This window comes from Lethenteron reissneri, chromosome 22 (assembly GCF_015708825.2).
Source record: "Lethenteron reissneri isolate LAM-NWPU_2019-01 chromosome 22, ASM1570882v1, whole genome shotgun sequence".
Classification (NCBI taxonomy): Eukaryota; Metazoa; Chordata; class Hyperoartia; order Petromyzontiformes; family Petromyzontidae; genus Lethenteron; species Lethenteron reissneri.
Window position 1 is genome coordinate 7,835,231 of NC_083800.1, and position 15,257 is coordinate 7,850,487.

The 15,257-nt window shown below is 46.9% G+C and overlaps 1 protein-coding gene across 1 annotated transcript in view; it reads right to left on the reverse strand.

Annotated features, from left to right (window-relative positions):
- Positions 1–15,257, reverse strand: part of LOC133345589 (exocyst complex component 6B-like) — a 149,707-nt gene that overhangs the window by 92,048 nt on the left and 42,402 nt on the right. Inside the window, 5 exon segments of the mRNA XM_061556498.1 lie at positions 332–429; positions 1,301–1,372; positions 2,662–2,782; positions 3,377–3,423; positions 6,460–6,543. Of these exon segments, the coding sequence (XP_061412482.1) occupies positions 332–429; positions 1,301–1,372; positions 2,662–2,782; positions 3,377–3,423; positions 6,460–6,543 (422 nt within the window).

Consider the following 15,257-nt stretch of genomic DNA (forward strand, 5'->3'; position numbering starts at 1 on the left):
CACTTTACTTTCAAGTAATTTTGAGAGGATGTAACAGTTAAACCCTCTTTCCCTCAGAATCGATATATTTTCCCGATTCGATGTCAAATTTTTATTTTATTTTCAAAAAATGCATTAAATGCTAGCACCTCGAGAAGGTTGCATGGATCCAATGAACTCAATTTAATTTAACGTACACGAATCTAAAACCATCGATTGGCGTGCGTGAGAATCGCGAGCTTAAGAACCGACATCAATAAATGCATCGTCACTGCCCAAAGTAATCTCGCTGCTGTTTTGCCAATGCCGCAACTCCATCCCCACTGTGCCGGCAACCGGTACGGAACCTCACCGGAATTCGGCAGCCCACTTCTTCAGCAGAATCTCACAGTACTGGTCCCTGATCTCCAACAGCAGGTCAAACAGTTGGTTCATGGAAAAACCATAACCCTGTGGAATGAAAAAATCAGCTCACACATTTGATTGCGACAACCTGTAGACCACAATACTCTTTGGTTGACGTCAGCAGTTCTCCTGCTGTGTTTGTTTCATCTGATGACGGTTCGCTTGTGTTGCGATCGAAACGTCGTGATCTATTAATTTTCTATCTACGTGACTTTACCGAAAGAACCAAAAAGTATGGATTCCTGCAGCCACGAAAGCTTCAAATCAAGACTGTAGACCACCATTGCACGCGGTTTCCCCAGCGTTGCTAATGGATCGCCATACTTTTGGATGGTAACATTGCACGTATTGGTTTTTTTAAGCATTGTGTTCGTATAACGGCGGTAACGTGGAACATATTTTTGCTTGTTTAATAAAACTCTGCTGGAAAACAGAGGTCCACAAGGTGCAGGGAACCGGCGGGTCGAAGAGTGTTATTTAATTTTTCTGTGAAGAGATTAAATTTTGTCCCGTGCACTAACACAATCCTCCCTCAATGAGGTTTTAGAAGATATACACTTAGAAGCGTAATCGTAAACATCTTGCTTGTTACTCTAATATTAATTCAAGAGCACATCTCATTAATTTCTAGCATCTTAAGGCAGCTGCCACACGATACCTGCGACCCTCTATCATGAACGAGCGATCGTGGGCGAAGGAGCTCCCGGCATTGTAAAAAATAAAACTTGACAAATAAACCAGAATTCTGCTGGCAGCTGCTTTTGTTGAGCGTCAATTATCTCATCATTTCTCCAGAGTTGCACATCACACAGAATCGCACATGCAGCGTGGGCCAACACGACTCGCGCGGCTGCTGTCAGGCATTATTAGCAGTGCAAGTTTGTGCAGAACGCAGAGACGAGTGCATTGCCCTCACCTGCACAGTGTCTGCAAACAGAACAATGAGATGCTTCAAGTCAAGAACCAGGTTAGGGTTTGTGCAGTAGGACTATAACACACACGCGCACACACATACACGCAGAAAGGGCACAAAAATTACACGAGTTAAACGACAAGGACAACGTCATTGTTGAATCCAGATGCTGACCTTGGTTTACAGGTTTGTGAATGATTCGTGAACTGCTTGGGGTGGTATGCGGTGGGTCACAGATCTTGTGGGTCACAGGACGAACCATCAGGGTTGATTATCGCAGCAGAGACGCAGGTGCGCAATTTCGCATTTTCATTAAGAGCTGGCGGGATTTGTGACAACCCTGTAGACTTAGAATGTGACCCAAGATACTCTCAAAGGGCCCTGTGATGGGCCGGTGGAAATGAGCGGTAAGCTAACATCCGACCGAGGCGCTCAAGTCGACCCCACCGGAGGTAACACGGCGTCCGTAAACTGTGGTTGAATGCACTCGTGGTTTACGAGTTACAGCCCTCGATGTGCGGGAGTCCTTGGCATCGTATGGATGCACTACTCTCCCTACATTCTCAGACAGACCTCAAACGCATGTGTCTATCCAGCTTCATGTCGATATTTTTTTTAAATGCAGCGAGGGTTGATTTTTATATCGCTTACCTGGTCACTAAAGTGCAGTTCAAAACGCAATGATCTCAACACTGGCAAGAACTATTTTTTTATGATTTATGTTTTGTGGCACGGAGTGCGAGGCCCGCTTATTGAAGTCTGCCCGAAGGCAAAAGACTCAATTCCCACAAACAGCTTGCCTTATTTGCAATGAAATACCAAAGTGTGTTGGCAACAAAACATTTTAAAATGAGAAAGCCTGCGGTATCATTCGCTAGTAAATGAATGTATTCCAATGCCGGAGAATAAACCAAAATTAGAAAAATACTCACGAATACGTCAAAACACAAACTCGCTTCATGTAATCACAGATGCCTAGATTCCCCTTTGAAAATATCCATGAGCTCTTCACAGCCCGTTGTCAGTCCACTGCTGCATGAATGCCTCCCCATGCCGTGTCGGTCATGGGAGTTGTTTGACCATAATTCACCATGCTGGTCAGTGCGGGTTGGCGAAGGGTGGGGGGGGAGAAATCACCTGGACCGGTTCAGATATCGCTCGCCACCAATGTTAGTTGTGGCCGAGAATCGAACGCAGGTCGCTGGGTTCATAGCACAGTGCGCTAATCGCTGTGCCACCGCTCTAATACACCACTTCCTATTAATAGGTCTTTGGACGGATCAGCTGATACACAAATTAACCGCATCTACACTACACGCAGACAACCGTTGCAATGTTGCGAATGCTGCTCCCAAAAGTCTCACAGAGTGCGTGCGCAAGACTGCGATGATCCTGGAGAGGGCCATGTCCCAGAGCTCATCCATGTACGCCCGGTTTACCAGCCCTTGCGTCGTGTGCAAAATGTGGTCTTCAACCACAAAAAACCTGTCGGCGAAACCCACAGGTGGGGGAGGGGAGGGGGGGACACGGAAAGGCAGGCGGGCAGACACAGGCAGGACAAATACCCACCGCCGGCAAGGTCTGGATTCAATAGCGGCAATAACAACAACAAAATGTAATTACATTGAAGGAATTCTTTTCAATAAAACGACAATGAGTGGGCCAAAAGCATAGAGAGGGAGAACTGCATTAAACGAAAACCACAGGCATCTGTGAAAAGGCAGATGCCACGAACGAAGAGATAACGCTTTTGAAAGACGAAGCACGTTTCGGCTCGTTGATAACATTGCAAGTACATTCACGAATCCTTTTTTTTGCGTTTAGCTCCATGCAATTATTCACACGTGCTCGAGAGTCAAAACAAAGGGTGGCGTGGATGACAACACCCTCTAGTGGAAAGCAGAAAAAGGCACTTAAGCGTCGCATTTGGAGGAACTTCCAGTAGCTGGCTTTTTTTTGTGCAAATCAGATCAATGAGCAGAGGTTTTGAATTACAAGGGCTTTAGCTGCGGAAGCTGTTTGTTTGTTTGTTTGCGTGGCGGTTCAAGTGGTTGTTTTTTCCTAATGCAGTCGACTCACCCGACAATCTGGTTGAAATATTTCTTGTAGCCTTCTAGGGTTTCGTGCTGCGTTTCAAAGACAAAAGGGGAGAGGGGCGATCAGCTCATGCGACGGAGACAGTGAGACAATGCATGGAACCGTGCGTGTCTGCGCGAGGGCATCAGCTGGCATTCCACGGAGACAGGGCCCTCCTGTTTCGAGTTACCCCCTTCAAGAAAAGCCGGCAACTTCTCAAGCTCATCAGTGCTGCCGAGTGGAAAAAAATAAAACGCTCCGGTGAAGTTGTTTTTGGAGGCCACTCGGCGACGGAAAAATGACCACACACGGCGGAATAAGACTCCCTGTTGAAGCGCCTGAGAGGACGTCCGCTGCACGGAGGTGGAAGGAGCGGATGATCATAAGCCGCGATCAATCCACTGCTGGACGAAGGCCCTCCGAGTCATCACCAAAGAAGGGAATAAGCCCAAGAGCAACTCCACCGTAAAGACTGAGCGGTGGACATCAGCTCGTGCGCAGGTAACGAGGTGAAGTTACCGTGCAGAACCGTGAAAAACGGCGGCGGCCTGGGGAGGCCTTCATCCAGCAGTGGATTGATCATGGCTGAAGATGATGATGGTTGTTGAAGTGACATTGCTGCCTTGCTGAACTGTTTTGAAATGTGACATGAAAAATAAGTAATAACTATACTTTTTAGTTTTTTGCAGTCAAAGCCAAAAACATGACTGAAAAAAAGTCTTGAGAACGTTTTAATGAGATCAATGTTGGCTTTCCTTTATTCCCTGTGCAGTGATTGAGGTAAATAATGCCATGGCCTCATAAAAACGTTTCAGCTAATGGCCATGAGAAAATTAAGCTTGCTTTCCACTCTCCCCCCACCCCACCCCACTCCTCTCCATCCTCCCCCCACCTCCCAACGTTATCCCCCTCAGACCCAGCCTGCACCCACACTCTCCGCTCTCTCGCTGTCGCACTCTCCACTCTCTCTCTCCCGTCTGCTCCTCCCCTCTCACGGTCCCACTCACTCTGCCCCTCTGCCCCTCTCTCCCGCGCGGACACTCTGCCTACGCGTCTCCTCCAGCGTCTCTCTCTCTCCTCCCCACAACCTGGGCCCAATCCGCGCGACGTTAGTCAGCGGCAACAGTCGAGGAGGGGGTGGTGGGCAGGGTGGTCTCTGCAGTCGACATTCTCAAGCATTTTTTTTTTACTTTTAAAATGTCACTGGGAAAATTAGTGTTCAATCCCGGGAGAAGACCACGAACACCAGAGCAATCCATCATGCGGACAAACATTGACCCTTTGCCGCACGGAGTGCGTAGGTGGCATTGTGAGTTACCATTGTGTACCACGTCTGGCCACACGAGGGCACCTGTGAGATGAGTGAACAGACAAACAGACCTACCAATGATATGTAATCACAGCAATTACCCCGGTTTACGTTGGGGATGCGTTCCTGAAAGGTGCCACGACGAATATAAAAACGCCGTAAATTAAAGCAATTTACAGGGTAGGTAGTTGGGGAAGGCCGAGGCGACGGACACGAGAAAGGATGGATGATGCTGTCGGTGACGTGTTAGGGTTGAGGCGACGCAAATCGAGTAGCGGTATTCATAAAGTGACCACGTATCTGCGGAACGACGCAAAACGGGGAGACATAAATAGGGGTATTTCTGTACACGTAGTGTCCCTCCCTTTAGTCCTCTGCCCAATGGCAGGCCTTTACCTCAAACTCACTCCAAACTGTCCGATTCGGAGCTACCCACTTCGTTACTCCATACGGGCTTCCTTCCTTCACGTCGTCAAGCGGACTATTTTTAAATCCTTTATATTAAGTTCACTTGCTTGCTTGCTTGTGCGCTTACGACCGTGCAAATCTTTCGGTCGTTTTTTCACCCACTTCCCGTGATCCAATCGAGCTGACATTTTGCACACAGACCCGTTGTGCGTGACAATTTATTTTCGTGAAAATTTTTTTCCATAACTTTACACTTTTTAGGGAAAAAAAATGTATATTTAATTACCAATTGCTTAATGGTGGCAGGCAATCATCTGACCAATAGGTGGCAGCCATCTCAAGCCAGAGGACGAGAGGACTCTAGCCGCCATGCATATAAAGGATTTATAGTGAAAAACTTTGTTTTTCCGGGTTAATTTTTCTCCTGTCTGTTGGCCCCTTCCACAACTTCCCTCCTCCTTCCAGAACCTCTTTCACCCAGCTCTCACCTTTGTGAATGTGCCCAATCCAGATCTTTTGCCTTTTCTGGATATTTCTCATTTGGCGACTCTTCTCATGAACCTGCTCTACAAAGGTCCCCCATTTATATGCAAATAGACTTCCGGGGTTAGTGGTGTTAGCGAGTGCCTATTTAGGCCGGAGGATTACATAATTCAGTGGGTAGTGTGACCTGCGCACCCTACCCAGCCACCTTGGCTCAGGATAATCAATGTGTTTTGAGTTATGCAAAATACGAACAAAATGGCATAAATCTTCGATTCAGATTAATGAGAACAAAACTTTACAAAACAAGAGATAAGGAAGAGAAACAATCCAAGCAAGATGAGAATAAAAATGACAATTTCTAGAGCTCCGTGACATGGCGAGCCATTACAAGGGGGGTGATGATAAAAACAAGACAAAAAAACTCCTTTAAAAAAGTTTTTTAAAAACAACGGCTTTATTAACAACTTAGTTTAACTCACGGTCGAGAAGTACGTCAATGATGCAGCGCCTGCTCCCACATCAACGCTTACTTGAATTATTTGATTACTTTATAAATGAATCTTCAATGTACAACTTTTGTTTGTGTGGAGTGAGGGTGCCCGTAACTCGTTCACGAATTAATTTATTAATTGTTGCCGTTGTTTAAAAAAAGGGCATGCATTGTCACCGGATCTGAGTAGGTGTGCAAAATGTGGAATTGATTGGACAATAGGAAGTAGACAAAATTTTGAATACAAGATTTGACCACGACAAACATAGGAGTCAAGTTTAGTAAAACCGTTGATAAAAGGACAGAATTTTTCATCAAACACAGCCCTGAATCAGGACAATCGTTTACACCCGTGCGACGTGTGATGTATGACAGGAGCAAGGGAACACCTACCATGTTGGACTGTGCTTGTAACACCAATCTGGCCTGCTGCCTCCTTTGATTCCGGTAATAGTTTTCAAACGTGTCACGCGCACCCTGCGACAAACACAAGCGCACGCGACGGCGGGTGAGCAAAACCGACGACTCGCTGTACAAATGGAGCGATGAACACAATCGGTTTTATTCGTGAGGCTTATGTGTGTCACTTTGCACTCCGAGCCTGCGTGGAAATTCTTCATTCTTGTTGTCGCCCAACCAGATCCTTAAGTTTTGGACCAGGCGAGAGAACACTGAGATTGCAAGTCTCTCTTTCAAACCAGGGTTACAAAGGCAAACACAAGAACGCAGAGCAACTGCGTAACGCCACAATGAGGTGCAAGGTGTCGTTAATCATCATAACAACATGACGTGTAAGATGTCAGTAATAACTACTTACAATCAGCGTAAAATCAATACACTTATCAAAGAGGAGAGAGATAAAGTCAATATAGAAGATGCACTGATTAGAAGAGGCCGCACAACGATCAAAATATTTCAAATTGTGTACCGCGGTTATCAGTAAATATCCACTTTCTTATAAAATCCAGTTCATCATGGAAACGAGGTTGGATTGACACAATTCAGTACACGTTTTATCGACCCCTGAGACACGAAGGGATGATGCAATCCAAAACCAGTTGTCGTGCGCTCTCAATCTGCCCACTGTGGGGTGCACGGTCTGACCACCGCAACACCTGGGGCTGGGTGACCGCGATCAAGGCCAACACATTGTCAGTCAATAATGTACGCAATTCAACCTGTCATCCCATTCGGTAGTTCTATTTAAACCAGGTGAGAGCCAAACGAGTTCAGTTTCTTTGTAAGACGAGACCTTAGAAGCAAAGAAAGGGAAATACCAAGGCAACAGTTCTGCACGGTGACGTTAAAATAATAACAAATATAAAACAAATACATTTCTGACAATACAATAATATACATACATTGAAATATATATACACATACGCAAGTGTAACACAGTACGGTGTTTATCCAGAACATTCATAACTGTCAGTTGTTACGCAAAAGTAGCAAAAATGCCACTGGCTCAGGGTCACATGGACATAAAGTCAGCCTGCGTAATTTCATTCATTAACACCGCCCGGAACCCTTTGGAAAGTAGAAAAACATTAACCCAAATAAACCGTGTTATCACCACTAATACGCCCAGAGAGAATCTATTAGCTCATGCCGGCCAATTAAATTCAACAGAAATATCAGCGGAGCATGTGACACAATGGGATCCCATGAGGCTGCCCTTACAAGGGTCAATCATGAGTTAATGATATTTGTTTTACGTCTTTAGACGGCTGGGGAGCTCCATCACAAGGGTCACAAACCCGACTTAAATGGACCATAAACGCTTGGCTCGGCTTGAGAAAAGAAAGCACGGAGTCAAAGTGAAGTCATCCTTTACTTTTACTCCTACTAGCAGAATATGATACCGGTGGCGACTGTTTGCTCTTGGCTATCGTGGCCGAACTTGCAGGCAAATCGGAGGAATGAAGATTCCGTTGGATAAATTAAAAAAAACTGAAGACACCGTTGACACATACGGCGCATGATTATCGCATCGAAGCGTGGAAACGAGCCCAGTGCACGCTGCACAACGACAACGTGTAACTTTCGCCAACACAGATTTGCTGAAGGTAAAAAAAAACGAAGTAAAGGTAAAAGTACAAGATTGAAATTGTTGGCTCAACGCCGATGCGGGTGAAAGGGCATCCAAATAGAGGGAGCTCCAGAGAGCCCCTCGAGAGAATGCTAGGCCTGCTCTTCCGCGCTGGCTAGACGTCTTGGAAGATGTGGGATTACCCACACTTTACCCCACCACACGTGACCAGTTGATCGATTTACCATGGTGTACTCATACTGCTGCTGGGTGGGCAGAGGTGGTGGATGGGTGTTGGGGGGGGGGGGGTGTTAACAGCATTGCTTCAACTGCCGTGCCGGGAGATCGAATCGAACCATCGACCTCTCGATCACAATGCCAGCCAGAGTGTGATAACCGCCACAGCAGCATCTCTGGTGGAGGTTGAATTTCCTGCACGTGTTAGTAAAGTATCTGAACTCAAGCAGAGAGGAGAAGCAGAGCTTCGCATGGACACAAAATGCCTGGCTCTTCTTGAGCAATGCTTATTATGTTACGACGGTAGTACCACGTTATGTGCATCTGTCAATAAAGAAAAGGTTTGAAGAATATGCTACGAAAAAGAGCTCAAACTCTCATCACAAAACTACCTTATACTCAATACAGTCAGTCATGTCAATGTATAATAGATGGTCATATCACGAGTACTTACTCCTCCACGTGACAGCATTCTTCTTTAAACGCCCACATCGATGTAAATATGTTTGGTGTGCGTCCGATTATAAAGTCCGCACATCGTCATCATCAGCCTTGATCCATCCACCACTGTACACACAAAGTGCTTGCCACAAATGAACCACAATACCTTGCCGATATTATTAAGGAGCATAAACCATCGCGCGAACTCCGGTCATCTTCGCAGCGGCTTTTGGTTGGCCATCGCAAAAAGACCGTCACTGCATCTCTCACGCTTTCAAATGCACAAATGCGGGCCGTCTGGAACGCTCATCTTTCCTATATTAGAAAGCCACTGGAGATATGCACTTTTAAATGTAGATAGAAAACTCATTTCTTTAGAACTGCTTTTCGCGTTTAGTTTGTTGCACCTCCGATTAGCACGATTGGCTACATATGGTGTGAAAGAAGTTCAATATACGTACATACATACGTACGGAACCCATCCCAGATGGCCGCCGTCTCACAGTTCTGCGATCTTCCTAAGTCACCTGGCACCGACATAGGAGCCAGTTTCATCACTCGATGATCAATGCAGTGGACGTACACATGGGCATTTGCACCTCCCTTGGCTTCCACATCATCGTTAGGCTCAACCACCGTCCATCATCATCATCCCTTCTACAGATGTGTCCTGCCCAGGCCCTCTTAGGTTTTCAAATGTTCTAATATGTTTGGAATGTTGTGCATGTGTTCTCCAATCCATGCATTTCTCCTCCTGTCTATTCATGTAATTGCAAGCGTGCACCTCTCTCCATGCATGTTTGCGCACTTTTCAGATTTTGTTCCATTTTTATTTGTCGAATGGTCAGGTGTGTGATCCATTTCATAATAGGTAATATACAAAAGCAATAGTGGAATAAATAAAACACACAACCCCTTGTTAATCCATTGCCGGATGAAGTCCTCCAACAAAAGGTTAGTTGTGGGGCTTGTCTAATGACTATACTTCACCACACTGACTATTGTGGGAAGAAAGGGGGGGGGGCACAAGGTAATATGCACTGACCAAAAACCAGCACGTCACTGAAAAAACGAGGCCGCTTTGGAGAGCGCATTCGGCGCAAGCGGTCAGGGACGCACGCAGCTTTGCGCGATCGCTCGGCTCACCTCTTCGCATATCTCTCAAGCCATCTCGGGGATTAGGGGACCGTGAGCGCCGCCGGGCCCTAAGTGACCCGTCTCGGCGAGGCGAGTCGCCGTGAGGTCAGCCAAAGGCAAAGGGGAGGACGCGCGGGGGGTTGGCGGACGCAGGCCGCCGCTCACGCCAGACGCACGGGGAACGGCGGACGGGAAGGGAGGGAGCGATGTTCCCATCGGCTGCCCGTGAAGCGCCACAGACACACCGCGTCGTCCTTCAGGAGGTGAGGTGGGAGAGAAGGCGATTCGTGGTAACAGCCGAGCGGCAGTTTGTCTCCATCCGAAGGAGCCTGGTTTTTTTTTTTGGCCGTTTCTACTTTTGACTGCGAATTGTTTTTCATGTTTTGCTGCCCGGCGAGCATTTATTTAATGTGTCACAAAGGAGACCGCAAATCTCGAAAGTCGGAATACCGAGTATTAGTGCTCTGTCCAGCTGGCTCAGAGCTTCTGGACTTGGCCAATTTCAAGAATGATCGTGTTCATTCGTCATTCCTCCCCCACCATCAATTTGATTAATTGATTTCGAAAAATAACATAAGGGCTTCATGCAGTTTAAATTTGAATCGGAAAAGTGTTTTTTTTAAACAAGTGCAATTGCGCAAATTCTCTGTAAACTATTCTGAAACTGTTTTAGGAGCTCCAAAAAAACGAAACAGATAATTTGTCTGTAAAAGAGTGAGCTATAGCCTCCAAGATAAACAAGGACGAGCAAATGAGAAGATTTTTTTTCTCCCATAAAAGGTTCATTTAAATGGGACAACGGCACGGATAAAAAAAACTTAATTAATCTAAGACATAGCACAACAAATAATTTGCGGCGGACTTTGCAAACGCCATTAATAAATGCCCTACAGCCACCACCACTGCTATAAATGCAACAGAATGCTGCCTGTCAAAGCGATAGTATTCTGTGATCTAATCCCATCAATAATCCGCACCAAAACTAAGCAACAACACGCCCTTGTGTGTAACTGTCTCATTACAATGCTTCGTGGGGTTTTTTTCCTTGCCGGCGCAGATCACGCCGTGTCGACAATGGGCCCTTTCCTGGCAAATCTCTCCGCACTCGCATGCGGTCCATTTAGAAGCGGGGACTGCAACATGCTCGGAGGCGAGCAATAAATCATGGCATGCATCGCCGTGTCACAGCCTCCTTTCACTCTCCTCCTCCACCGGGCTTGGGAAAAGCCTCCTCCTCGCATGCGATTCCACAGCTGTTTTGTATCATTCCCCTATTGAAGAACGGTCCGCTTCTGGAGCCATTTCATTTCAATGAGGCAGGAGATTTTAACGCGTTAAAAGTTGCAGGGTCACTTACGGGGAAGGGTGCGGGAAGAAATACATTTCCAATAACGCTTCAATGCAGTTCAACTTTTAATAAAGCTTCATTAGTACGCGAGGATAAAAAAAAACTGAGCGCGCGCGCACGAAAAAAGTTTAACAAAGTATTTTTTGTTATTAATCCATCATAATAACCAGACTAGTTTTAATCCGAAAATATTTAGCATTTTGGCAACGGAGGGTGGGTGTAAAGAAATCATTAACACTATGTCAATGTTCATATTTATACCAGACTGTTTCTAACCCCATGCTGGCCTTACTGTGAACCCCCGAGAAAACCACCGTGGACTCCAAATGCACCCGGAACACAAGTGGCCACGCATTTTTCTTCTTATTCATCTTAACTCCACACTCCCGTCGTGCAAAGCAGAACAACGGACCGTTAAAAATAAAGTCCGTCTGCGAGCGCGCACAGTTCAGTGAGCGGCCACGACGTGAACCTTCCCGTCACGGCGGCGCGCACGGCTAATATTGTGTGTTGACTCAGGTAAGAGAGAGAGCTATGCTGGTGACAGCCCTCCCTTGTTAAGTCGCCGTGCGAAGGTAATGCAGAGTGCTGATTGATTACCCAGATTTTTTTTATGAAATAAAATCAAGCCCGTCTGTCCTCTCGCAGTTTGAAACCAAATAAACATAACTCGCCCCCCCCACTCCCCCCCCCCCCGAACAATTTTTGCTAAATGCACATAAGTCATGCAAATCATTTATCTCTTTATCGTTTTTTTAACCACCGCGTATAATCTTTAGTTTATTTGATCGTCGCAAGCCAAGACGGCTGAACACGCGTGTGAACGCATTCTGGTTTCATGCCAGCGTGGCTTTTGCGGTGTGTGTGTGTATAATGTATTAAACAAAAATTTTGATCCGGTGCTGACAACGGTCGTCAGCAAGTGAGAAGTGACGGCGGAGTCACCCGGGACCAATAAACCCGATGTGACCATGCATTAGCGCTTCGACAACGAGCGGAACAGCACGTACCATTCTTGCAGCAATGCGAGTGTGTACGACGTGCGTGCGTGTAGGTAAGCGAGCAAGAACGCATGAGCACCATGCAAAATTTAGTTATTCTGGAGCAAGAATGCATGAGCACACTGTTAAATTTTACGCATGAGCACAATGTAAAATTTAGTTATTCTTGGTTCTTTCGGCCACAACGCAAGCAGCCGTCCTCGGCTGCTTGCGTTGTGGCCGAAACGTCGTGAGAATTTTATTATGTTTTATTTTTATTATTTTATGATTTCCCTTCTATGTGACTTTACCGAAAGAACCAGGAATATGAACCCCTGCAGTCGCGAAAGCTTTAAATCGAAAAATTCTATTTTGTTGTTTTCATAAGGACGTTTGATTAACATTTGGGAAAACATTTTTCTGATAACAAAATGTTGTTCTTTAATATATATATTTTTATGGCTTAACGCGATGTCTCCTTTGTACACAGCGTATTTAAAATGAAGACTGCATTGCGTGCACATCGTAAACGCTTTTTGTTTAAGTAACGTACGAGTACGCTGAAACAATTGTATTCCAGCGTCAAATGAAATAAAAGTCGCACCACTGATGCAATGGCATAGAAATCAGTAACTTGGACCATGAAAGCGTACCCAAGGACTCTTGTTTGAAACATGGTTACACCGCATGTTTATTTGATTACGCGCACACGTTTCTTTATTCCCTGACAATGTAAATCCGTGTCGGCAACACACTCTCTCTTTGTGCGCTGAAACCAAACATTTCGGCTTGAACTTCACATGACTTCACCTTTCGCTCAGAAAACTTTGCTGAACTTTGCTGGCATACCTTCACTGCATTCCTATTTTCTTCCCCGGTCACCCCTACAGCGCCGCTCCCCCCCCCCCCCCACCACTCCAACCAATTCCCCTGAATGCCCTTGTCTTCCAAACACCCCCAAGCTCCCATCTCAGTGCAATGCCCCCAGCCAACGATAATACATACGTGCAGCGATCCCCCCCGCTGCAGCTGGAACATTATCGGTCACGACCCGGTCCGCACCCACGCCGAGTTATGACAAACATCTCCCCGGCGGCACGGCCGTGTCACGTTGGCCTGACAGCATTACTGCCCGTCCCGCCGCGGCGACGGACAGTAATATCCCCTGGCGAGCGCTTGTGAACGTTCCCCCCCCTTGAGCACCTTCCCTCACCCGGGCAGCATCGGGATATCGGAGACAGGCGGATCACGCGAGGTCACCCGCGCATGTTTGCCGAACGCCCTGAGACGATTCATCTTTCCCCCGCAACGGTGAGGCCGTGCGAGCGCGTCGATGCGACTCTGCCGGTGGCACGCGGACCGACTGCCGGCCGACGCCTGCTCTCCTTGGTGCTCCGCTTTTGTAGGCAAGGCCATGCGCGGAGTTCACGACGATACGCGGGTCCGCATTTGGACGCTACGTCAATCAAAACTGTGCTGCTTCGTTGTCCATCCGCTGCTGGATGAGGGCCTCCTCACACTGTGTGGGTCGCGGGGGTTATTGAACTATACACCACCACACTGATGAGTGCGGGATGGTGAAGGCAGGCAGCAAAGATGCAGAAGGATACAAGTAGAGTATTGTAGAACAAAGGATGTTTCAGCTGCCCACTACGTAGCGCCACATCAGCCTATAACACCCGTTCTGTCGATGGAAGACGCCCACCCAAGCACGACCCAGGTCCACATTGTGCAGAGTCCAACTCAAAGTGACTTTACTAGACATCTGTGAAAATACTGGACATCTGTGACAAAGCGCTTTATAGCTAATCGGATTCCTCAAATATAAATAAATACTCAGATTCTGACTTCTTGCAAAAATGAGCATCGCAATGGGCCTCACCCTCTGCTGGCAGCCCCGTTCAGCCAGCAGTGGAAATTCCACATTCGCTTGTGGCGGGCGTGAGTGGCTAGTGCACTATGCTATGAGCCAGAGGACCCGAGTCAGATTGTAGGCCCTGACTAACATCAGCGGTGAGCGATATCCGAATTGGTCAAGGGCCCAACACCTTTCACCAATCCGCAATGACCAGCATAGGGGAGTATGGTCTAACAACCCCCAAAACCAACATGGCATGAGGAAGCCTTCATCCGGCAGTGAATTAGCAAATAGAAATCGACATTGTAATATTCAGTACCTTTGTTGAAATTACGCTTCGTTTAAACGTACAAAAACGGTACGCTTTATGTATGTACATGAAGGCAATTTGGGGTTGAATCAGGCAGACAGAAGTAATGCTGGGCTTCCAGACAAGGTGGGTCAATTCTGGGTCACATCTATTCACACAACTCCTCACTAAACTTAAATGCTTATCTGTAGACACATTAAAAAGTGCTCGCATATAAAGTTAATCTATAAATATGCTCGCAACGACATTTCTCGAGACATGACATGGCGCTTACTCGCTTGCAACACGTTCCGTAAATACGGTAACCAGGATCACGCATAACCCATTTAAAAGAAAAGGCATCGTGCAGAAAAGCATAACGGGGCCCAGCTGCACACCAACGACAATCACCCGCGCACAATGTGCTCTCGCCGTCATCCCGAGCGCTCGTTACGCGATCGGTCCGGCTTACGAGGGTGGCAAGGCCAGCGACCTCTCCCACACGCCGGCACTGAGCAGTCATCTCGGGCTGAGTGCACCCTAAGGAGGGGGGTGGGGTGGTAGGGATGGAGGGAGGGGGTCTTGCCGCTGATCACAAAGGACCAATTGAAATGACAAAAATATGCGGTCCTCGTGGGCTGCAATCAGCCAAGACCACTAGAATGAGAGAGGGGCTTACATGTGGGCAAAGCCTCGCGCCACACTTTGCTAGCTACTTTGCTCACGCTACCCAACCGTCGATATATATTGCTTTTTCATTTTGACGTCTTTTAATAGACAGGGCAGCTCAATCAAAGTATGTGCGGCTCGCTCGCAATGAGCTGTCCCCGATAAGTACCCTATTGGGGTAATCGAGTACCTGCAGGTGATTT